This window comes from Acinonyx jubatus, chromosome X (genome assembly GCF_027475565.1).
Source record: "Acinonyx jubatus isolate Ajub_Pintada_27869175 chromosome X, VMU_Ajub_asm_v1.0, whole genome shotgun sequence".
In the NCBI taxonomy this organism is placed as follows: domain Eukaryota; kingdom Metazoa; phylum Chordata; class Mammalia; order Carnivora; family Felidae; genus Acinonyx; species Acinonyx jubatus.
In genome coordinates this window covers 41128952-41145659 of record NC_069389.1, presented here as the reverse complement: position 1 = coordinate 41145659, position 16708 = coordinate 41128952, and the positions used below count along the sequence as shown (strand labels likewise).

The 16708-nt window shown below is 38.7% G+C and overlaps 1 protein-coding gene across 4 annotated transcripts in view; it reads right to left on the bottom strand.

Annotated features, from left to right (window-relative positions):
• Positions 1-4090: 4090 nt before the first annotated feature.
• ZNF81 (zinc finger protein 81) overlaps positions 4091-16708 on the bottom strand; it is a 92563-nt gene continuing 79945 nt past the window's right edge. For 3 of the 4 annotated variants that reach the window (XM_015080999.3, XM_027053971.2, XM_027053972.2), the window contains one exon: positions 4091-15382. In XM_015080999.3, the coding sequence (XP_014936485.2) occupies positions 13674-15382 (1709 nt within the window). In that variant the 3' untranslated portion in view covers positions 4091-13673. The remainder of the gene's footprint in view (positions 15383-16708) is intronic. The other variant, XM_053202273.1, reaches the window with a different exon arrangement.

Sequence of the window (16708 nt, the reverse complement as noted above, 5' to 3'; positions counted from 1 at the left end):
ATATTTGCATTACTAAATTTTACAACTCACTGTAGAGACTCAGTTATCAAAACAGTGTAGTATTGACAAAGCATAAGAAGCATAGATTGATGGAACAGAATAGAGAATGGAGAACAATATAGAGAATCCTAAAATTGGCTCACACAAATGGAATCAACTGTTTTTCTTTCCTGTCAGAGAAAAAAGTATAAATAAACAAGAACAGGGAGAAGGCTAAAGGAACACTTTGGTACTGGGTTTGAGTCAAAAATATCAGTATAAACTCTTGTTTATTTAAAGATATACACAGCTAAAGAAATAAAAATAAATATGCATGTGTACATGGGTTAGAATATCTGTATGTATTTCCTTGCTCTTTGACACTATTAGCAGTAATACACCAGTAGCAATGAACACAACTAATACCAAGGGTTTGGTTTCTAATGCCAATTTCCAGCAAAGGAACCAGATCTCATTGGAGAAATTAGTAGCTGACTCTAGATCTGGAATAGGGAAAATTCAAGATGACCCTGGACCATCCTATAGTTCTAGTAGATAAGGAAGTGCCCTCTTCTACAATAAAAGGATGGGGGCATGTCAGAGGGATGCAGGAACCAACTTCCAAGACCTAACAATGGCCAAATCTGTAACAATTTGTGCCACATATTTAAAAAATGCAGTATTGGATTATAACACAAAGAATAAAATAAATGTCCATTAATTCATATTGCTATAAACAAATGAATAAGTAAATAAATACAAGATGGAAAGGGCAAATCTTTCTTACAGAAGAATCTCAATTAATAAATGCAGAAGCAATGAGGGAAACAGAAAATTACTATTAGAACAAGACAGCAGTATTGCCTAAGGTAAGATCCACTGATGAATGCTAAAATTACTGGGTAAAACTTTAAGGAGAAACAGGATATTTGCATAACCTCAAAGTAATTCCCTTGTGGTGGTTTTAAAATATGGCCATAAACTCTTTGCTACCTCTCTAACCAGAAAGTGGAGCTTAATCCCCCTTCTCCTTTAATATTGAGGACTTTGACTCATTTCTAATGAAGATAATGGAAAGATGAAAAATAATAACTTTATAACAGAGAAACTTGGGAGATACCACTATAACAAAGTAACCAAGGTTAATATCACCAGTAATAAGTCATGTTGATATCATCTGTTCCCTGAAACAATGCAATGAGAAGGGCACATGATCTCTGTGATATCCATCCCTCAAATATATAACCTCATCTGTTCATGATAAAACAGACAAAAACTGAGAGACAATCTACAAGGTACATGACTACTCTTCAAAAGTGTCAAGCTCATGGAAGACCAAGAAATACCAAGAGGCTGTCACAGACTGGAGGAGACTAAAGAAACGTGACATCTAAAAGGAATGTGATATCCTGGATTGGATTCTGAAACAGAAAAAGCTTAGTGTACAGTAAAGGATTAACCTTGTCCAGAGAAAGGTTTGGTCCTTTGCCCTGGCTTCTAGGAGGTAACTTCTAAGCCTTTGGAGTGTCTTGTTTGATAAGAGAGTCTGTTTACCTGAAGGCTTGAGCCATGCTGGACAGTCTACACTAAGAGTATAATTTATGGTAGGGGCTTTGGGCCATGTGGTATCAGCACAGTCTCTGGAGGGCTAGAGATTATATATATTTATATATACGTAAAAATATATACTTGCTAAAATTAATCAAAAGAAAAAATGGAGTGGCTATTATTGTATAATTTTTTAAACCAGGATAGAGTAATTTCATAATAAAATAAATGGAAAGATATATCCTCTTCATGGACCTGAAAACTCAATATTGTTAAAATGTCAATTATTTACAAATAGATCTATAGATTCAATTCAATCTCAATCAAAACTCAAACAGCCTATTTTATAGTTTTATAGTAACCAACAAACTGATTCTAAAATTCATATGGAATTTCAAAAGACCTACAATAGTCAAAACGACTGTAGAAAAGTAAAGTTGGAGGACTTATACCAACTGACTTCAGGAAGCTACAGTAAGCACTAATGCTATAGTAATACAGAATCTACAGCAATACCAGTAGTGGTACTGGCATTAAGATGGACAAAGAGGAGTGCCTGGGTGGCTCAGTCAATTAAGCGTCCGACTTCGGCTCAGGTCAGCATCTCGCGGTTTGTGAGTTCGAGCCCCGCGTCAGGCTCTGTGCTGACAGCACAGAGCCTGGAGCCTGCTTCAGATTCTGTGTCTCCTTCTCTCTCTGCCCCTCCCCAACTTGTGCTCTGCCTCTCTATGTCTCTCAAAAAATAAATAAATGTAAAAAAAATGGACAAAGAGAAAAACAGAACTGAAGTACTTCAAGAAATAATACTGCCAACTGATTTTTTACAAAGATGACAAGGCAATTCAGTGGAGCAAGAATAATTTTTTTCAACAAATGGTTCTAGAACAATTGAACAGCCATATGCAAAACAAAACGAACTTAAATATTTTCCTAAGTAAGACCATATAGAAAAGTAAATAAAAATGGATCACAGAACTAAAAGAGCCAATATTGGGGTGCCTGGCTGGCTCAGTCGGTAGAGTGAGTGACTCTTGGTCTTGGGGTTGTGAGTTTGAGCTCCAAGTTGGGTCCATGTGGAGATAACTTAAAAATAAAATCTTTATGGCACAAAAACAGACACATAGACCAATGGAATAGAATAGAAACCCCAGAACTAGACCCACAAACGTATGGCCAACTCATCTTTGACAAAGCAGGAAAGAACATCCAATGGAAAAAAGACAGCCTCTTTCACAAATGGTGCTGGGAGAACTGGACAGCAACATGCAGAAGGTTGAAACTAGACCACTTTCTGACACCATTCACAAAAGTAAACTCAAAATGGATAAAGGACCTGAATGTGAGACAGGAAACCATCAAAACCCTAGAGGAGAAAGCAGGAAAAGACCTCTCTGACCTCAGCCGTCGCAATCTCTTACTCGACACATCCCCAAAGGCAAGGGAAATAAAAGCAAAAATGAATTACTGGGACCTTATGAAGATAAAAAGCTTCTGCACAGCAAAGGAAACAACCAAGAAAACTAAAAGGCAACCAACGGAATGGGAAAAGATATTTGCAAATGACATATCGGACAAAGGGCTAGTATCCAAAATCTATAAAGAGCTCACCAAACTCCACACCTGAAAAACAAATAACCCAGTGAAGAAATGGGCAGAAAACATGAATAGACACTTCTCTAAAGAAGACATCCGGATGGCCAACAGGCACATGAAAAGATGTTCAGCGTCGCTCCTTATCAGAGAAATACAAATCAAAACCACACTCAAGTATCACCTCACGCCAGTCAGAGTGGCCAAAATGAACAAATCAGGAGACTATAGATGCTGGAGAGGATGTGGAGAAACGGGAACCCTCTTGCACTGTTGGTGGGAATGCAAATTGGTGCAGCCGCTCTGGAAAGCAGTGTGGAGGTTCCTCAGAAAATTAAAAATAGACCTACCCTATGACCCAGCAATAGCACTGCTAGGAATTTATCCAAGGGATATAGGAGTACTGATGCATAGGGGCACTTGTTCCCCAATGTTCATAGCAGCACTCTCAACAATAGCCAAATTATGGAAAGAGCCTAAATGTCCATCAACTGATGAATGGATAAAGAAATTGTGGTTTATATACACAATGGAATACTATGTGGCAATGAGAAAAAATGAAATATGGCCTTTTGTAGCAACGTGGATGGAACTGGAGAGTGTGATGCTAAGTGAAATAAGCCATACAGAGAAAGACAGATACCATATGGTTTCACTCTTATGTGGATCCTGAGAAACTTAACAGGAACCCATGGGGGAGGGGAAGGAAAAAAAAAAAAAAAGAGGTTAGAGTGGGAGAGAGCCAAAGCATAAGAGACTCTTAAAAACTGAGAACAAACTGAGGGTTGATGGGGGGTGGGAGGGAGGAGAGGGTGGGTGATGGGCATTGAGGAGGGCACCTTTTGGGATGAGCACTGGGTGTTGTATGGAAACCAATTTGACAATAAATTTCATATATTAAAAAAAAATAAAATCTTTAAAAATAAATAGAGGAGCCAATATTATAACACACCTAGATGAAAGCATAAGATAAAATCTTAGTGACTTTGAGTTCTGCAAAAATTTCTTAACCATTACTCAAAAAGCATGAGCTATAAAAGAAAGTATAAATGAATTGGAATCATTAAAATTAAAAGTTTTTTCTCTTCTGTTATTGAGATGAAAAGGCAAACCTGGGAGAAAAATGTTTGCAAAATATATACCTAACAAAGGATTTAGTATCTAGGATACATAAAGGACTCTTACAATTCAATAATAAGACAAACAGCCCAATTTAAAAATGGGCGAAATATTTTCAGGGAAACATCACCAAGATGATATATAAATGACAAACAAGCACAAGATTCTCAACAGCATTAGTTATTAGGAAAGTGTACATTAAAACCACAGTGAGATACCACTTCACTCCCACTAAAATGGCTTAAATTAATAGGAATCATCATGCCCAATGAGGACAAAGATGTGAAGCAAATGAAACACTTATATACCGCTGGAATACAAGATTGGTACACCACTTTGGAAAACAGTTTAGCAGTTTCTTAAAAAGTTAAATATACACTCACCATATGACCAAACCATTCATTCCCAGATATTTATACAAGATAAATGAAAGCTATGTCCACACAAAGACTTGTACATAAATGTTCATATCAGCTTTATTGTAATTTATTTGTAATTAGAAATAACAAATGTTAATCAACACATGAATGGATAAACAAATTTGGTATATCTATACAATGAAATACCACTTAGCAATAAAAAGGAACGTATATAGATACACGTAACAACACAAATAAATCACAAAATAATTACGGTAAATGCAAGAAGCCAAACAAGAGTGCCTATTGTATGATTCCATTTATACAAAATTGTAGAAAATGCAACTAATCTATAATGACTGAAAACAGATCAGTGGTGCCTGTGGATGGGGAAGGGTGTGGGAGGGACAGTTGGATGACAAGGGACATGCTTGTCATTGTAATGATGGTTTTAAAGGTGCATGTATATGTCAAAACTCATCAAATTCTATTTACCATGTGCTAATTATACCTCAATAAAGCTGTAAAATATATTTGGGGGGTCAATGGAAGAAATCTGAAAATAGGCTAGATATGAAGTATCATTGAATTAGGTTGATAATGATAATCCAGTTATGTGGGAGAATGTCCTTATTTTTAGGAAATGGATGCTCAAGTATTTATGAGTGTAATGCTATGTCTATAACTTACCATCAACTTTTCAGAAAAAATTTACATATACATTGTTGAATCTAGGTGAAAGTTATGTGTGTTCACTGTACTGTTCTTTCAGTATTTCTATATGATTGGAAATTTGAATAATTAAAATGTGGGGGAAAACCAATATTGCTATATTGTTTTATTGCCCATCCTCCTCTTCAGAGAGAGAGAGAGAGAGAGAGAGAGAGAGAGAGAGAGACACTGACACTATCATACTGGAATGTAGGCAGATCTTTTCTGGGAATTTCTCCAGGGAGAAAGACATTTTCTATCTTTACTGTCCTGGAATATAAATAAATCTGAACACACTGGCTGTTAATATCCAGACAATAAGAAATATGAGAGATTCATGGAGATCTATCTTTGAACAGGAGGCTAGAGATAATCACTCACAACTAAAATAAATAATGATATTAAATGAATGTAGACTGGTATGAAATGGATGGAGAAGATGACAAAGACATTATATATGCATAATTGATATCCTTGAAGAAGAAAAGAAATGGATCAGAAAAAAATTTAGGTAAATTAAAACTTCACTGAAATGAAAGGCTTGAATCATGATTGAAACTGCTCTTTGTAACTAAAATTAATTCACAAAAATCAAGACCAAGGCATATGCTTCTAAAGATCATTAACTTTGAGTATATAAAAGAATCATAAGGCAGAAAGGTACAAGACAAAAAGAGAGATTAGCCTAAGACTTCTCAATGGCATCACCCAATTTTAGAAAAGCAAAACTCACTAAGTTTTCAGGAAAAGGAAGTAACTTAGCAGTCAGGGTTCAATTAGAGAGTGGATTCACTATAATTATTATGGAATAAGGAGTTTTTTAATATGAATTCGACCATGCACAATTGTGAGAGTAGCTGGGAAAGTAAAGGTATGGAAAGGGGAGATGGAAGATTAGAGAAGTCACTAAAACAGCCCTTTTGAAATGCTGGCATGGGAGGATAAGGCAGAGCTTGCAGGAAAATCTGAGAAGCCAGGCACATCCAGCTGCCACAGTGAGATTGTCAAGGGAGAACTTAAAGAGAAGTCTATGAAAAGCTGTTGCCTTTATGGGCCTCAACCAAGCATCTGGTGGTAGACCTGGGATCACTGGTGGTCAGCAGGGCTGGGAGATACAAAGAAGGATGGAATATAGAATGGAAGAGAGAGAGGAAAAATTAAAACTTTCTGGGTACCTCTGCATCTCTCCTCTACTGTATCTAATCTCAGACTTGTAGAGTAATGGTTATTCCTTCACTTTGACCTCCCAAACCTCATGCAATTTTTACTTCTGGACAATTCTAATCTGGAGCCAAATAGGACTCTTGAAAAACGCATTTCTTAGTATAACCCAGACAACAGAGCAGTACAGCCCAATGACCTAATTATTTTTCTACTGAAAAAGTTTTGTGGTGAAGTAACATTACCTGAGTTCAGAAATTCCGTCAGGTTTGCTAAGTTTTTTCCCTTTAGTTAAATTCACTTTTAAAATAACACTCATTGGGGCGCCTGGGTGGCTCAGTAGGTTAAGCGTCTGACTTAGGCTCAGGTCATGATCTCATGGTTCGTGAGTTCAAGCCCCGCGTGGGGCTCTGTGCTGACAGCTCAGAGCCTGGAGCCTGCTTCGGATTCTGTGTCTCCCTCTCTCTCTCTGCCCCTCCCCCGCTTGTGCTCCGTGTCTCTCTCAAAAATAAAAGTAAACATTAAAAAAAATTTAAATAACACTCATCTAAGTTAACAATGACCTCCTTGTCACAAATTTCAAGAAGCAGTTTTCCATCCTCATATGAGTTGACCTCCAGTCTGGACAATTTCCCCGCTGAAGCACTGCTTCCACAGTGTTTCCAACACTGTCTTCTGTCAGCCCCTTCCTCACCTGGTATGTTTTTACCTCTGGCTGCTCCTTCCTGTTATCCTCTATAGATGAATCCCTCTTGGCCTGGTCCTCAAACGTTGGAAGCAAAAACCTTGGTCTGAGGCCTACTTTTCCAGTCACCCAATACATTTTCTTTAGGTAACTGGATGAGACTAAGACACCACAGAGAAGCTCTCATATCCTGCCCAGGCACAGAGAATTATAGGGGGATTTGAGCAGGTACAGGAAGTGGGGTATATCTAATATTCATCAAGAACTCTCCATGCATAGTTCTAAGTGCTTCATACAGGTAAGTGCATTAACTTCTTGTTATGGGTAATCATGTCTCCCCGAAAAGATATGTCCAAGTTCTAACCCCCAGCACCTCACAATGTAAACTTGTTTGGAAAAAGTCTTTATAGAAAGCAACCAAGTTAACATTAGAGTGGGCTTAATTCAATATGACTTGTGTCCTTACAAGAAGAAGATTAGACACAGAGACAGACATGCAAAGGGAATATAATGTGAAGATACATGGGGAGAAAATGGCCATGTGATTAATGTTATCTAATGCCAAGGAATGCCCGAGGCTACCAGAAACCAGGAGACAGGTATGGAAGTTCCTTTCCTAGGGATTTCAGAGGGAACATGGCCCTGCTGACACTTTGATTTCAGACTTCTGGCCTCCATAACTGTAAGACCAAACAATTTCTGTTGTTTTAAGCCACTCAATTTGTTACAGCAGCCCTAAGAAGCTAATACACTTCTCATGTCAAATCTTTAAGATAGGTACTAGTGTGAACATCCTTTAAAGCTGAAGAAAATAGGACAAAAAGGTTAACTAACCTGCCTACGGTAACACAGCTAGTAACTAGTAGAGCCAGGATTAAAACCCTAGCAGACAGGTTCTTGAGCCCATCTACCTAACCACTATACAAACTAACTCTTAATATTTTTAACTGCATTGTTCCTAGTAACAAAAGGTTGAAAAAAGGATGTGTGTGTGTGTGTGTGTGTGTCTAAATCTTCACTCGATCTTAGCCAAAAGGCTGAGAAGTGACAGGTGTATAAACCTTAATAAGAAAAAGATTGAATAAACTATTTTATATTCATCCCTATGAACTATCATGCAACCATTCAAAATAGTTATTATTGGGGAATAAAGCAAGATGCAGAGACAGTTGTATGAGAAGATCCCATATTTGAAAATCAAGGAAAAAAATAATTCTTACATAGCTTCTCTCTGATTATAAGCATGGTAACATACATATGTCTATATATAATTAAGAGCACAGATTAAAACATGAAAAGTGTTCATAGTAGTTGATTAGTACTGTTTATCTGTTGGAGATGAAGAGTGGAGAAGGAAATTCAGTAAATAGTAAATGTATTAGTTACCTTTTTCTGGGTAACAAGCCACCCAAAACTTAGTGGCTTAAAACAATCAATACTTAATCCATGATTCTGTGAGTTGTCTGGGATGGGTGAGATGGATGGCAGAGTTTTTCTAGTCTGGGTCAGTGTATTATTAATCTATTAATATGTTACAAGTTACCCTAAAATTTAGCAGCTTAAAACAACAAATATTTATCTCACAGTTTCTGTGGGTCAGGAATTCAAGTGAGGCTCAGAAGGGTGCCTCTGGCTGAAGATCTTCAAAAGACTGTCATTTGGGGCTCTCATCTGAAGGCTACGCTGGGAGGATATGTTCCCAAACTCACTCACATGGGTCTCTCCATAGATCTGCCTCATGAGATGGCAACTAGCTTCCCCTAGGGTGAGCCATCTGAGTATCCAAAACAGAAGCCACATCCCTCTGTAACCTCACCTTGGAAGTAACATCCCATTACCTCAGCCTCATTCTATTTACTAGAATCAAGTCACTAAATCCAGCCCAAGCTTGAGGAGGAGATTATAAAAAGGCGTGGATACCAGGAAGTGTGGATCATGCAGGGTCAGCTCAGATGACACTGACCACAGTGGGCTTGTGGGTGGCTAGGGTTGGGTGGCTAGTATAGCTTCATTTGCATGTCTGGCAGATGAAAATCTGGTTGGCGTAGGGAACTTTAACTGGGATGGGTCATCTCTGTTCCATCACTGCTCCATGAAGTCTCTCATCATCTAATAGCACAACCCTTGTCCTTAGGATTCCAAAGAGGAGCAAGAATGGGCAAACCTCAATATGCAAGCACTTATCAAACCTCTGCTTATGTTATATTTGCTAATGTCCCATTGGCCAAAGAAATCGCGATCCCAGTTTCAAGGGATGGAGAAATAGACTCTCTCTCTCTTGATGGGTGAAGTGGAAGAGTCACATTGAAGGGGGGGGGGCATATTTTCTGCTGCTAGTGGCCAAAGGAGACCGTCCAGATTTCTGGCTTCTGCCTAGGATATAGACATCTGGAAAGAGCATAGCTCCCATTCTTATAATAAGAAGAAAATATGGGTAATCTATAAAATCATAACTTTTCTTGAACTCACCAGAGAACTAAGATCATAGAGCAACCAACTAGCTTATATATAAGACAAGTGCCTCAAGGGAGACACGAAGTTGTCCCTGGATCACCTGTGGCAAAGCAAGAAGGAATATGGGCCCACCATGCCAGCAGTTAAAATTTCAGCAAGAAGTTTTAATGAAGTTCTAAAGGCTGAGTGCGGGATAATATGAGAATATAGAAGCACTGAGGGCTGGAGACCTAAAGGTAGTTGGCCTTCACTTGCAAGCTCTTCCCTACAAACCTCCACTGGATCCTCACAAGAAATAATGGGGGTAGGGAAGGAGACTGGAGAAAGCCTCTCTCAGTGGTATAGGCCTGCAAGGGGAAAGCTGCTGATACAGAAATAGCACGAAGCCCCAATGGGACCCTATTTCCTTAATGAACAAAAGCCTTAAGCCACTTAAAGAGAAGTGATGCAAACCCTGTTGTTCCCAGATACAGGTGCAGATCCACTGTGGCTAGAGAAAAGGGAAAAGGGAAAAAAAAACTTCCATTTTTGGGGGAAGGGCAGGTAATCATCCTGAGCTCAGACCATTAAAGGCATGTTACCAACGGGGAGGTGCAGGATCACTGAAAAAGCACCACCCTCAAGACCTAGGGATACAGGGCCTGCCTAAAACTAAGGTTGGTTTAGGACAACTGCCATCATCGGGTCACTACGGCCCAAGTAATAACAGTAGTCTACTACTAAGGGAGAGACATAGGCATGGAGAGAGATCCTCCCTGAGATGCAGGCACACAGGAAAGGTCTAAAGGCAAGGGTGGTGCAAGAATATTGAGAAAAATGATCTGTAAAACCAATGCCTACATTAAGCCCAAGGTAATACTAGAGAAATTTGAAGTCTATGGTACAATGAAGATAACCACAGCAACAACAAAACCTAAATCCAGCCCAAATTCTGACTAGATGGACCTTCCCCCCTTCCTCTCTAATGATTTATCAAAAGAGCAGCCATGATTATTTCCAGGAATAAATATTATTTATCTCAGTTTCTACTCTCCTACATACAATATCTTACATTCAGCCAAAAATTATTAGATGCAAAACAGAATAAACAATCTGCTGTTAAGAGACAGAGCAATAAAAATAAATCTAGACTCAGCTGACCCAGTTGTTAGTACTATCAAATAGGGAATTTAAAATAACAATGATTCATATGTTAGAGAGGATGGTGGGAAGTGTGAACAACAGGTATGAACAGATGGGGAATTTCAGCAGAAAAATGAAAACTAGAAGAGTCAAATGGAAATGCTAGAAATAAAAAAGAAAACATAACTGAGATGAAGAATGCCTTTCATGGGTTCATCAGTAGACCTAACAGAAGTAGGGGTTAAACAGACCTAACAGGGAAGGGGTTAAAATTAGTGAACTTGAAGATAGGTTAATAGAAGTTATCCCAACTGAAACACAAAGCAAAATAAAGATTGTAAAGGGACACACATATAGGGATGGCAGAAATTTGTAACGTTTTTCTATCTAACACAATCTATCTTCTGGTCACTATTTACATATCACACCATGCAAAATATGTTCATCCTCATTCCAAGACCTCTAAATGTCTTATCCCAAATTATGGCATCAAATCCAGGACCTCAAGTCTTCTGTATCAGGTTCAGATGTGGCTGAAGCTCCTTGGGTGCAATTTGTTTCTTGATCCAGAGACCTGTGAGCTAAATGGTAGGTTATATGACCATCACCCCTCCCCTCCCCCCCCCCACACACACTCAAAACACACACACACAAATGGAAACATAGGGTAGGGACTGGAGAACTACAATAGACACTTTCATTTAAAAGAAGGGAGGAACAAGAGGCACATATTAGTCACTGCTCCATAATAATTCTGAAATCCCACAGAGCAAATGTTGTCAGATCTCCCTGCTCCAGGGGCAGGATGTTTCTTGATTGGGTCACAGTTCTACCCGGGAACAGCTTCCCAGTCCTTTTTAATATATTGTTCTTGGGTCTCCTTTCTGAGACATCCTTCTTTTTCCATAAGAAATGGCAGCTGAATAACTTTTTCTGCTTGCTTCATGTTCATAGAAGGTAGAAAAGGTAGTCCAGAGACCACTTTTCATTTTGGACTGTTTCAATTCCTTTAAGTCCAACCTGGAGGTAGTAAAACTCTATTAGAAACTTTATAGGTGTTCTATGAATCTGGTTTGTATTTACTCCATGCCCCAAATGCCACACTGACCATTCTTTTTAAGACAGGCCCCTTCTCTACTTTATCAATATGTCAGGTTACTGGACGATGTCATGAAGTTTTTAGAAGCCATCTGGTTTAGCTGAGAGAGTTTCCCAAACACCAACTTAAATATTCCACACATTTTAACAAAGGGTCTTATAGCCACACCCATGATTTGATCTCTACCCTGAGGCCACTTTTCACCTTGAGAATATTTTGATGTCCGGAGAGACTGGAGATGTGAGAAATAGTTATTTTCCAACCCAGCAAGTCCTGGCTTTTTAAATATTTCTTCTGAATTCTGCTTGCAAATGGAACAGTTATTTCCCTAGTTCATCTCTTTTTGTACCTTACCATATGCAGCTAAAAAGAAGCCAATTGATATTTCCAACATTCTGTTGGAAATCTCCTTAGCCAGATCCACAAGTTCATCTGGTATATTCTCTATCTTCTCACACAGCATGGTAACTGTTTTGTTATTCTTTTCCTTAGTAAATAACATAAGCTGCCATCTTTTTCAGCCTTTCTTAACAGTTTTCCTCATTGTTTTTCCAGTCTCCACCTGCCGCCCAGGCCCAAAGCTAATGCCACATGTCTTAGGTTTTGGTACAATACCTCCGCAAGCATACACTTTTAGGTATTGCTTAGCATTTTCTGTGCAACAAACTACCAAAAACTTAGCAGCTTAAAACAAGAATCATTTTATTTATCCCCCAATTCTGGTTGGCCTGGTTAACTGGTATGGCTCTTTTGGTGTGGGCCAGTTTGGCTGGGGCTGGAGGTTGAGGAAGGCCTCACTCTCATGTCTGGCAGTTGGTCTAAGAGGCCTCATCTGTGCTGGCTCATTTCTGTTCCATGTGGCTTCTCACCCTCCAGCTGAGTACTCTTGAGTTTCTTCACAGGAAGGTCTCAGAATTCCAAAGAGCAGCAAGAGAAGATAAGCCTCAAGGCAGACTTTTCTCCAGGCCTCTTCTTGAATCTCTTTGCTAATGTATATTGGCCAAAGCAAATCACATGGCCAAGCCGAGAGTCAAGGAGTAGACACAGTTCTACCTCTTAATAAAAGAAAAAAAGAGTAACATTGCAAAGGGGTGTGCATAAAAGGATGGGAGAGGTCTGTGGCTATTTTGCATTGTACCACAATTAAAGAAGATAAAAATAGAATGTTGTGGAAACCAGTATGAATGATAGGATTATATTTATGTGTTCATGTAAGAGTATATCTGCAGATGTGGGTATATATAAAACCATAATGACATTAAAACTGTGGATTCGCGGGAGGATTCAATAGGAAACATATTTGACAGACACAATTATATTAAATTCAAAAAAGAATTTCAATTCAATTATTCCTTCTGTTGTGCAATGTGTTCTGCCACAAACACCCTACAGAACTGAGTGTAGGTTTACACATCAAATACATTATTTTGTTGTTCTTCCTTTCACTTTGTTGCCACTTTAAATTGCCTAATATAACACAGTAAACATGACTGTCATTTACATAATTTTGCTCACTCCATCTATAAAGAATTGGGTAACAATTTGCCTTATCACACTTTCTACAGGAAGGCTTTACCTAATGCATCAAACTGACAGCATTTTCCCCAAACTGACAGGATTCGATTCTATTTTGTGAAGCCATGCAAATATGAAAAGTCCCTTTGAATCAATGCATTCTTAGAGGGTCTCTGGAATAGTTTTTCTCATCTCAGGTGCAAGAGCCTGAAAAATGCTTTTTATTATGCAGTGTATTCATGTAGGGTCTGTCTTGGATAGATTTCATAATACACATGTAGACCTGACTTCTGTGATAAGGCTTTCTCATTTTTAAGAAACAGGGTTACTTTCATGTATGAATATTGCGATGCATACTCAGAACTGATTTCTGAGTGAAGCCCTTTCCACAGTCACTGCATTTATAGGGTTTCTCTCCAGTATGAATTGTCTGGTGCTTATTGAAATTTGACCGGTCAGTGAAGGCCTTCCCACATTCGGCACACATGTAAGGTTTCTCTCCTGTGTGAATTCGCTGATGTACTTTGAGATGTGGTTTCTTGGAGAAGGATTTTTCACATTCAGGACATTTATAAGGCTTCTCTGTAGTATGAATTCTCTGATGTGTAATTAACTCTGACTTCTGGATGAAGGCCCTGCCACAGTCAGCACAAACATAGGGTTTCTCTCCAGTATGAATGGTCTGGTGTTTATTGAAATTTGACCGGTCAGTGAAGGCCTTTCCACATTCAGCACATATGTAAGACTTCTCTCCAGTATGAGATTTCTGGTGAGTATTGAGATTTGATCTGTTGGTAAAGGCCTTCCCACATTCAGTGCATATATAGGGTTTCTCTCCTGTGTGAATTCGCTTATGCATCTGGAGTTGTGACTTAGAAGGGAAAGACTTCCCACAGTCACTGCATTCATAAGGCTTCTCTCCAGTATGAATTCTTTGATGGGCAATCAAGTGTGCTTTCTGGATGAAGGCCTGCCCACATTCAGTACATATATAAGATCTCTCTCCTGTGTGAATTCTCTGATGCATCCTGAGTGTTGATTTTTGGGTAAAGGCTTTCCCACACTCACTACATTTGTGGTGTCTCTCCCCAGTATGAATTTTCTGATGCACATTGAGGGCTGAGTTCAGGGAGAAGCCTTTCCCACATTCACTGCATTCATAGAGTTTTTCTCCAGTATGAGTGGTCTGATGCCTAAGTAGAGATGACACCTGGAAAAATGATTTTCCACATTCACTGCATTTATAGGGTTTTTCTCTAGTATGAGTTTTCTTATGCATAATTAATTCTGAATTATGGATGAATGCCTTCCCACAGTCAGGACATATGTACAATTTTTCGTCTCTATGAACTCTCAGATATATACTGAGTAGTGGCTTCTGTGTAAAAACATTTACACATTTGCCAAGTTCGCGAGGTTTTTCCATAGTATGGATTCTCTGGGGTGCAAAGAGGTGTGACTTCTGGGTGAAGATCTTCCCAAACTCAGTACACACATTTGTTTTCTCCCCAGCAGGAAATTTCAGATTGTGACTGAATGCTTGTTTAAGGCTGAGGACTTTTCCACACTGATTACTTTCACAGAATTGCCCTCCTGTAGGAGTATTTGCATGGCTAGTATAAGAAGAGCTCTGAGTGAAAACTTGACCACGTCCAATATTTTTATCAAAATTCTTTGTTGCAATGTTTTTACTAGGAGTATGTAAGTCTAAATTCTGCTTAAAACTCTTTCCAAATGAGTCACGTTTATGGGGTCTTTTCTGTGAAGGAATACGATTTGGGCTTGAAGGCACAAATTTTCCACTGTCTTTATATTCAAAGTCCCACTCTGTATTCAATATTTTCTTATTGATGAAAACAGCATGACTCAGAGGTTTGCTCTGTTTTTCCTGATATCTTTTAATCTGTTCAGAATCTTGCCACAGTTCTTCTAAAATGGAATACAATGAATCATCTGTTGTATCTTCACCCTCCATTTCACTATGAAATGAAGCTTTTCCAGAAATTCTTCTTTGTGGGGTCTTAATCCCAAGCCTCCCATCTAAAAAGAGAAAGAAAAAGTAAAATTGACACAAAGAATAGATAGCAGGGTATTAAAAGGTACACATAAGCTAATCCAAATTGAACACAGGGAAACCAGTATATATGATGATGATAATGACAGTGATAACAAGAAATACACATATAGCACTTACTATGTGCCAAGTTCCTGCATGACACTTATGATGTTCCAAGCATTGTTCTGAGAAATACATACACACATTGGGGTGCCTGGGTGGCTCAGTCGGTTAAGCGTACGACTTCAGCTCAGGTCATGATCTTGTGGCTCCTAAGTTCAAGCCCCGCGTCAGGCTCTGTGCTGACACCTTGGATCCTGGAGCCTGCTCTCCCCCTCCGCCCCAACTCTCAAAAATAAATAAACATTAAAAATGTCAAAATTTCACATTATTGAGAATTTCAAGACAGTGGGGCGCCTGGGTGGCTCAGTCAGTTAAACGTCAGGCTTCAGCTCAGGTCATAATCTCACAGTTTGTAGGTTCCAGTCTTGCCTCAGGCTCTTTGCTGACAGCTCAGAGCCTGGAGCCTGCTTCGGATTCTGTGTCTCCCTCTCTCTGTGCCCCTACCCCACTCACACTTTGTCTCTCTTTCTCTCTCTCAAAAGTAAACATTAAAAAAAGTAAAAAATAAAAAAAAAGAAACACACACACACTCACTCACTTAATCCTTTCACAAGCCCTTTGAGGTATTTTCTATTATTAGGTATTTCTATTATTATCTACCTATCGTAGATAAGGAAAGTAAAGCTCAGAATGGTTATACGTATAATTTGCACTAAAACATAAGTTATTAAGCATTGGAGATCGGAGTTCAACATAACCAATCTAGCTCTATTTTGGTAGGAGGCTCGGATATAAAGTAGGGTGGACTGAAGTTTTAAAAGACAAAGGTTTTAAGGGAAAATAATCTGTGGATACACTAGGTTTGGAGGAGGTGATTCAGAGTCTAAGTCCTCATTAGCTTTTGATTCTAAATCCTCACTAGTCTTGTTCCTTTTTGTTTATTAGCAACTAGACCAAATTAATGTGATCAAAAAGCCAATTTAATTTGCCAGCAGAGTAGATCATTAAAGTTCTCATCATAAGGAAAAAAAAAACCTTTTTTTTTTTTGGTATCTTATGCAATGGGTTTTAACTAAACTTATTGTGCTGATCTTCCACGATGTATTTAAGTTAGATCATGATGCAGTACACCTTAAATCTATACAGTGATGTATGTCAATCTCCATAAAATCGAGAAAAACTTACGCCTATAGGAAAAATACTGGGGGTGATAGCTATTCTGGCCTATATAAAAGAATAAGTAGATA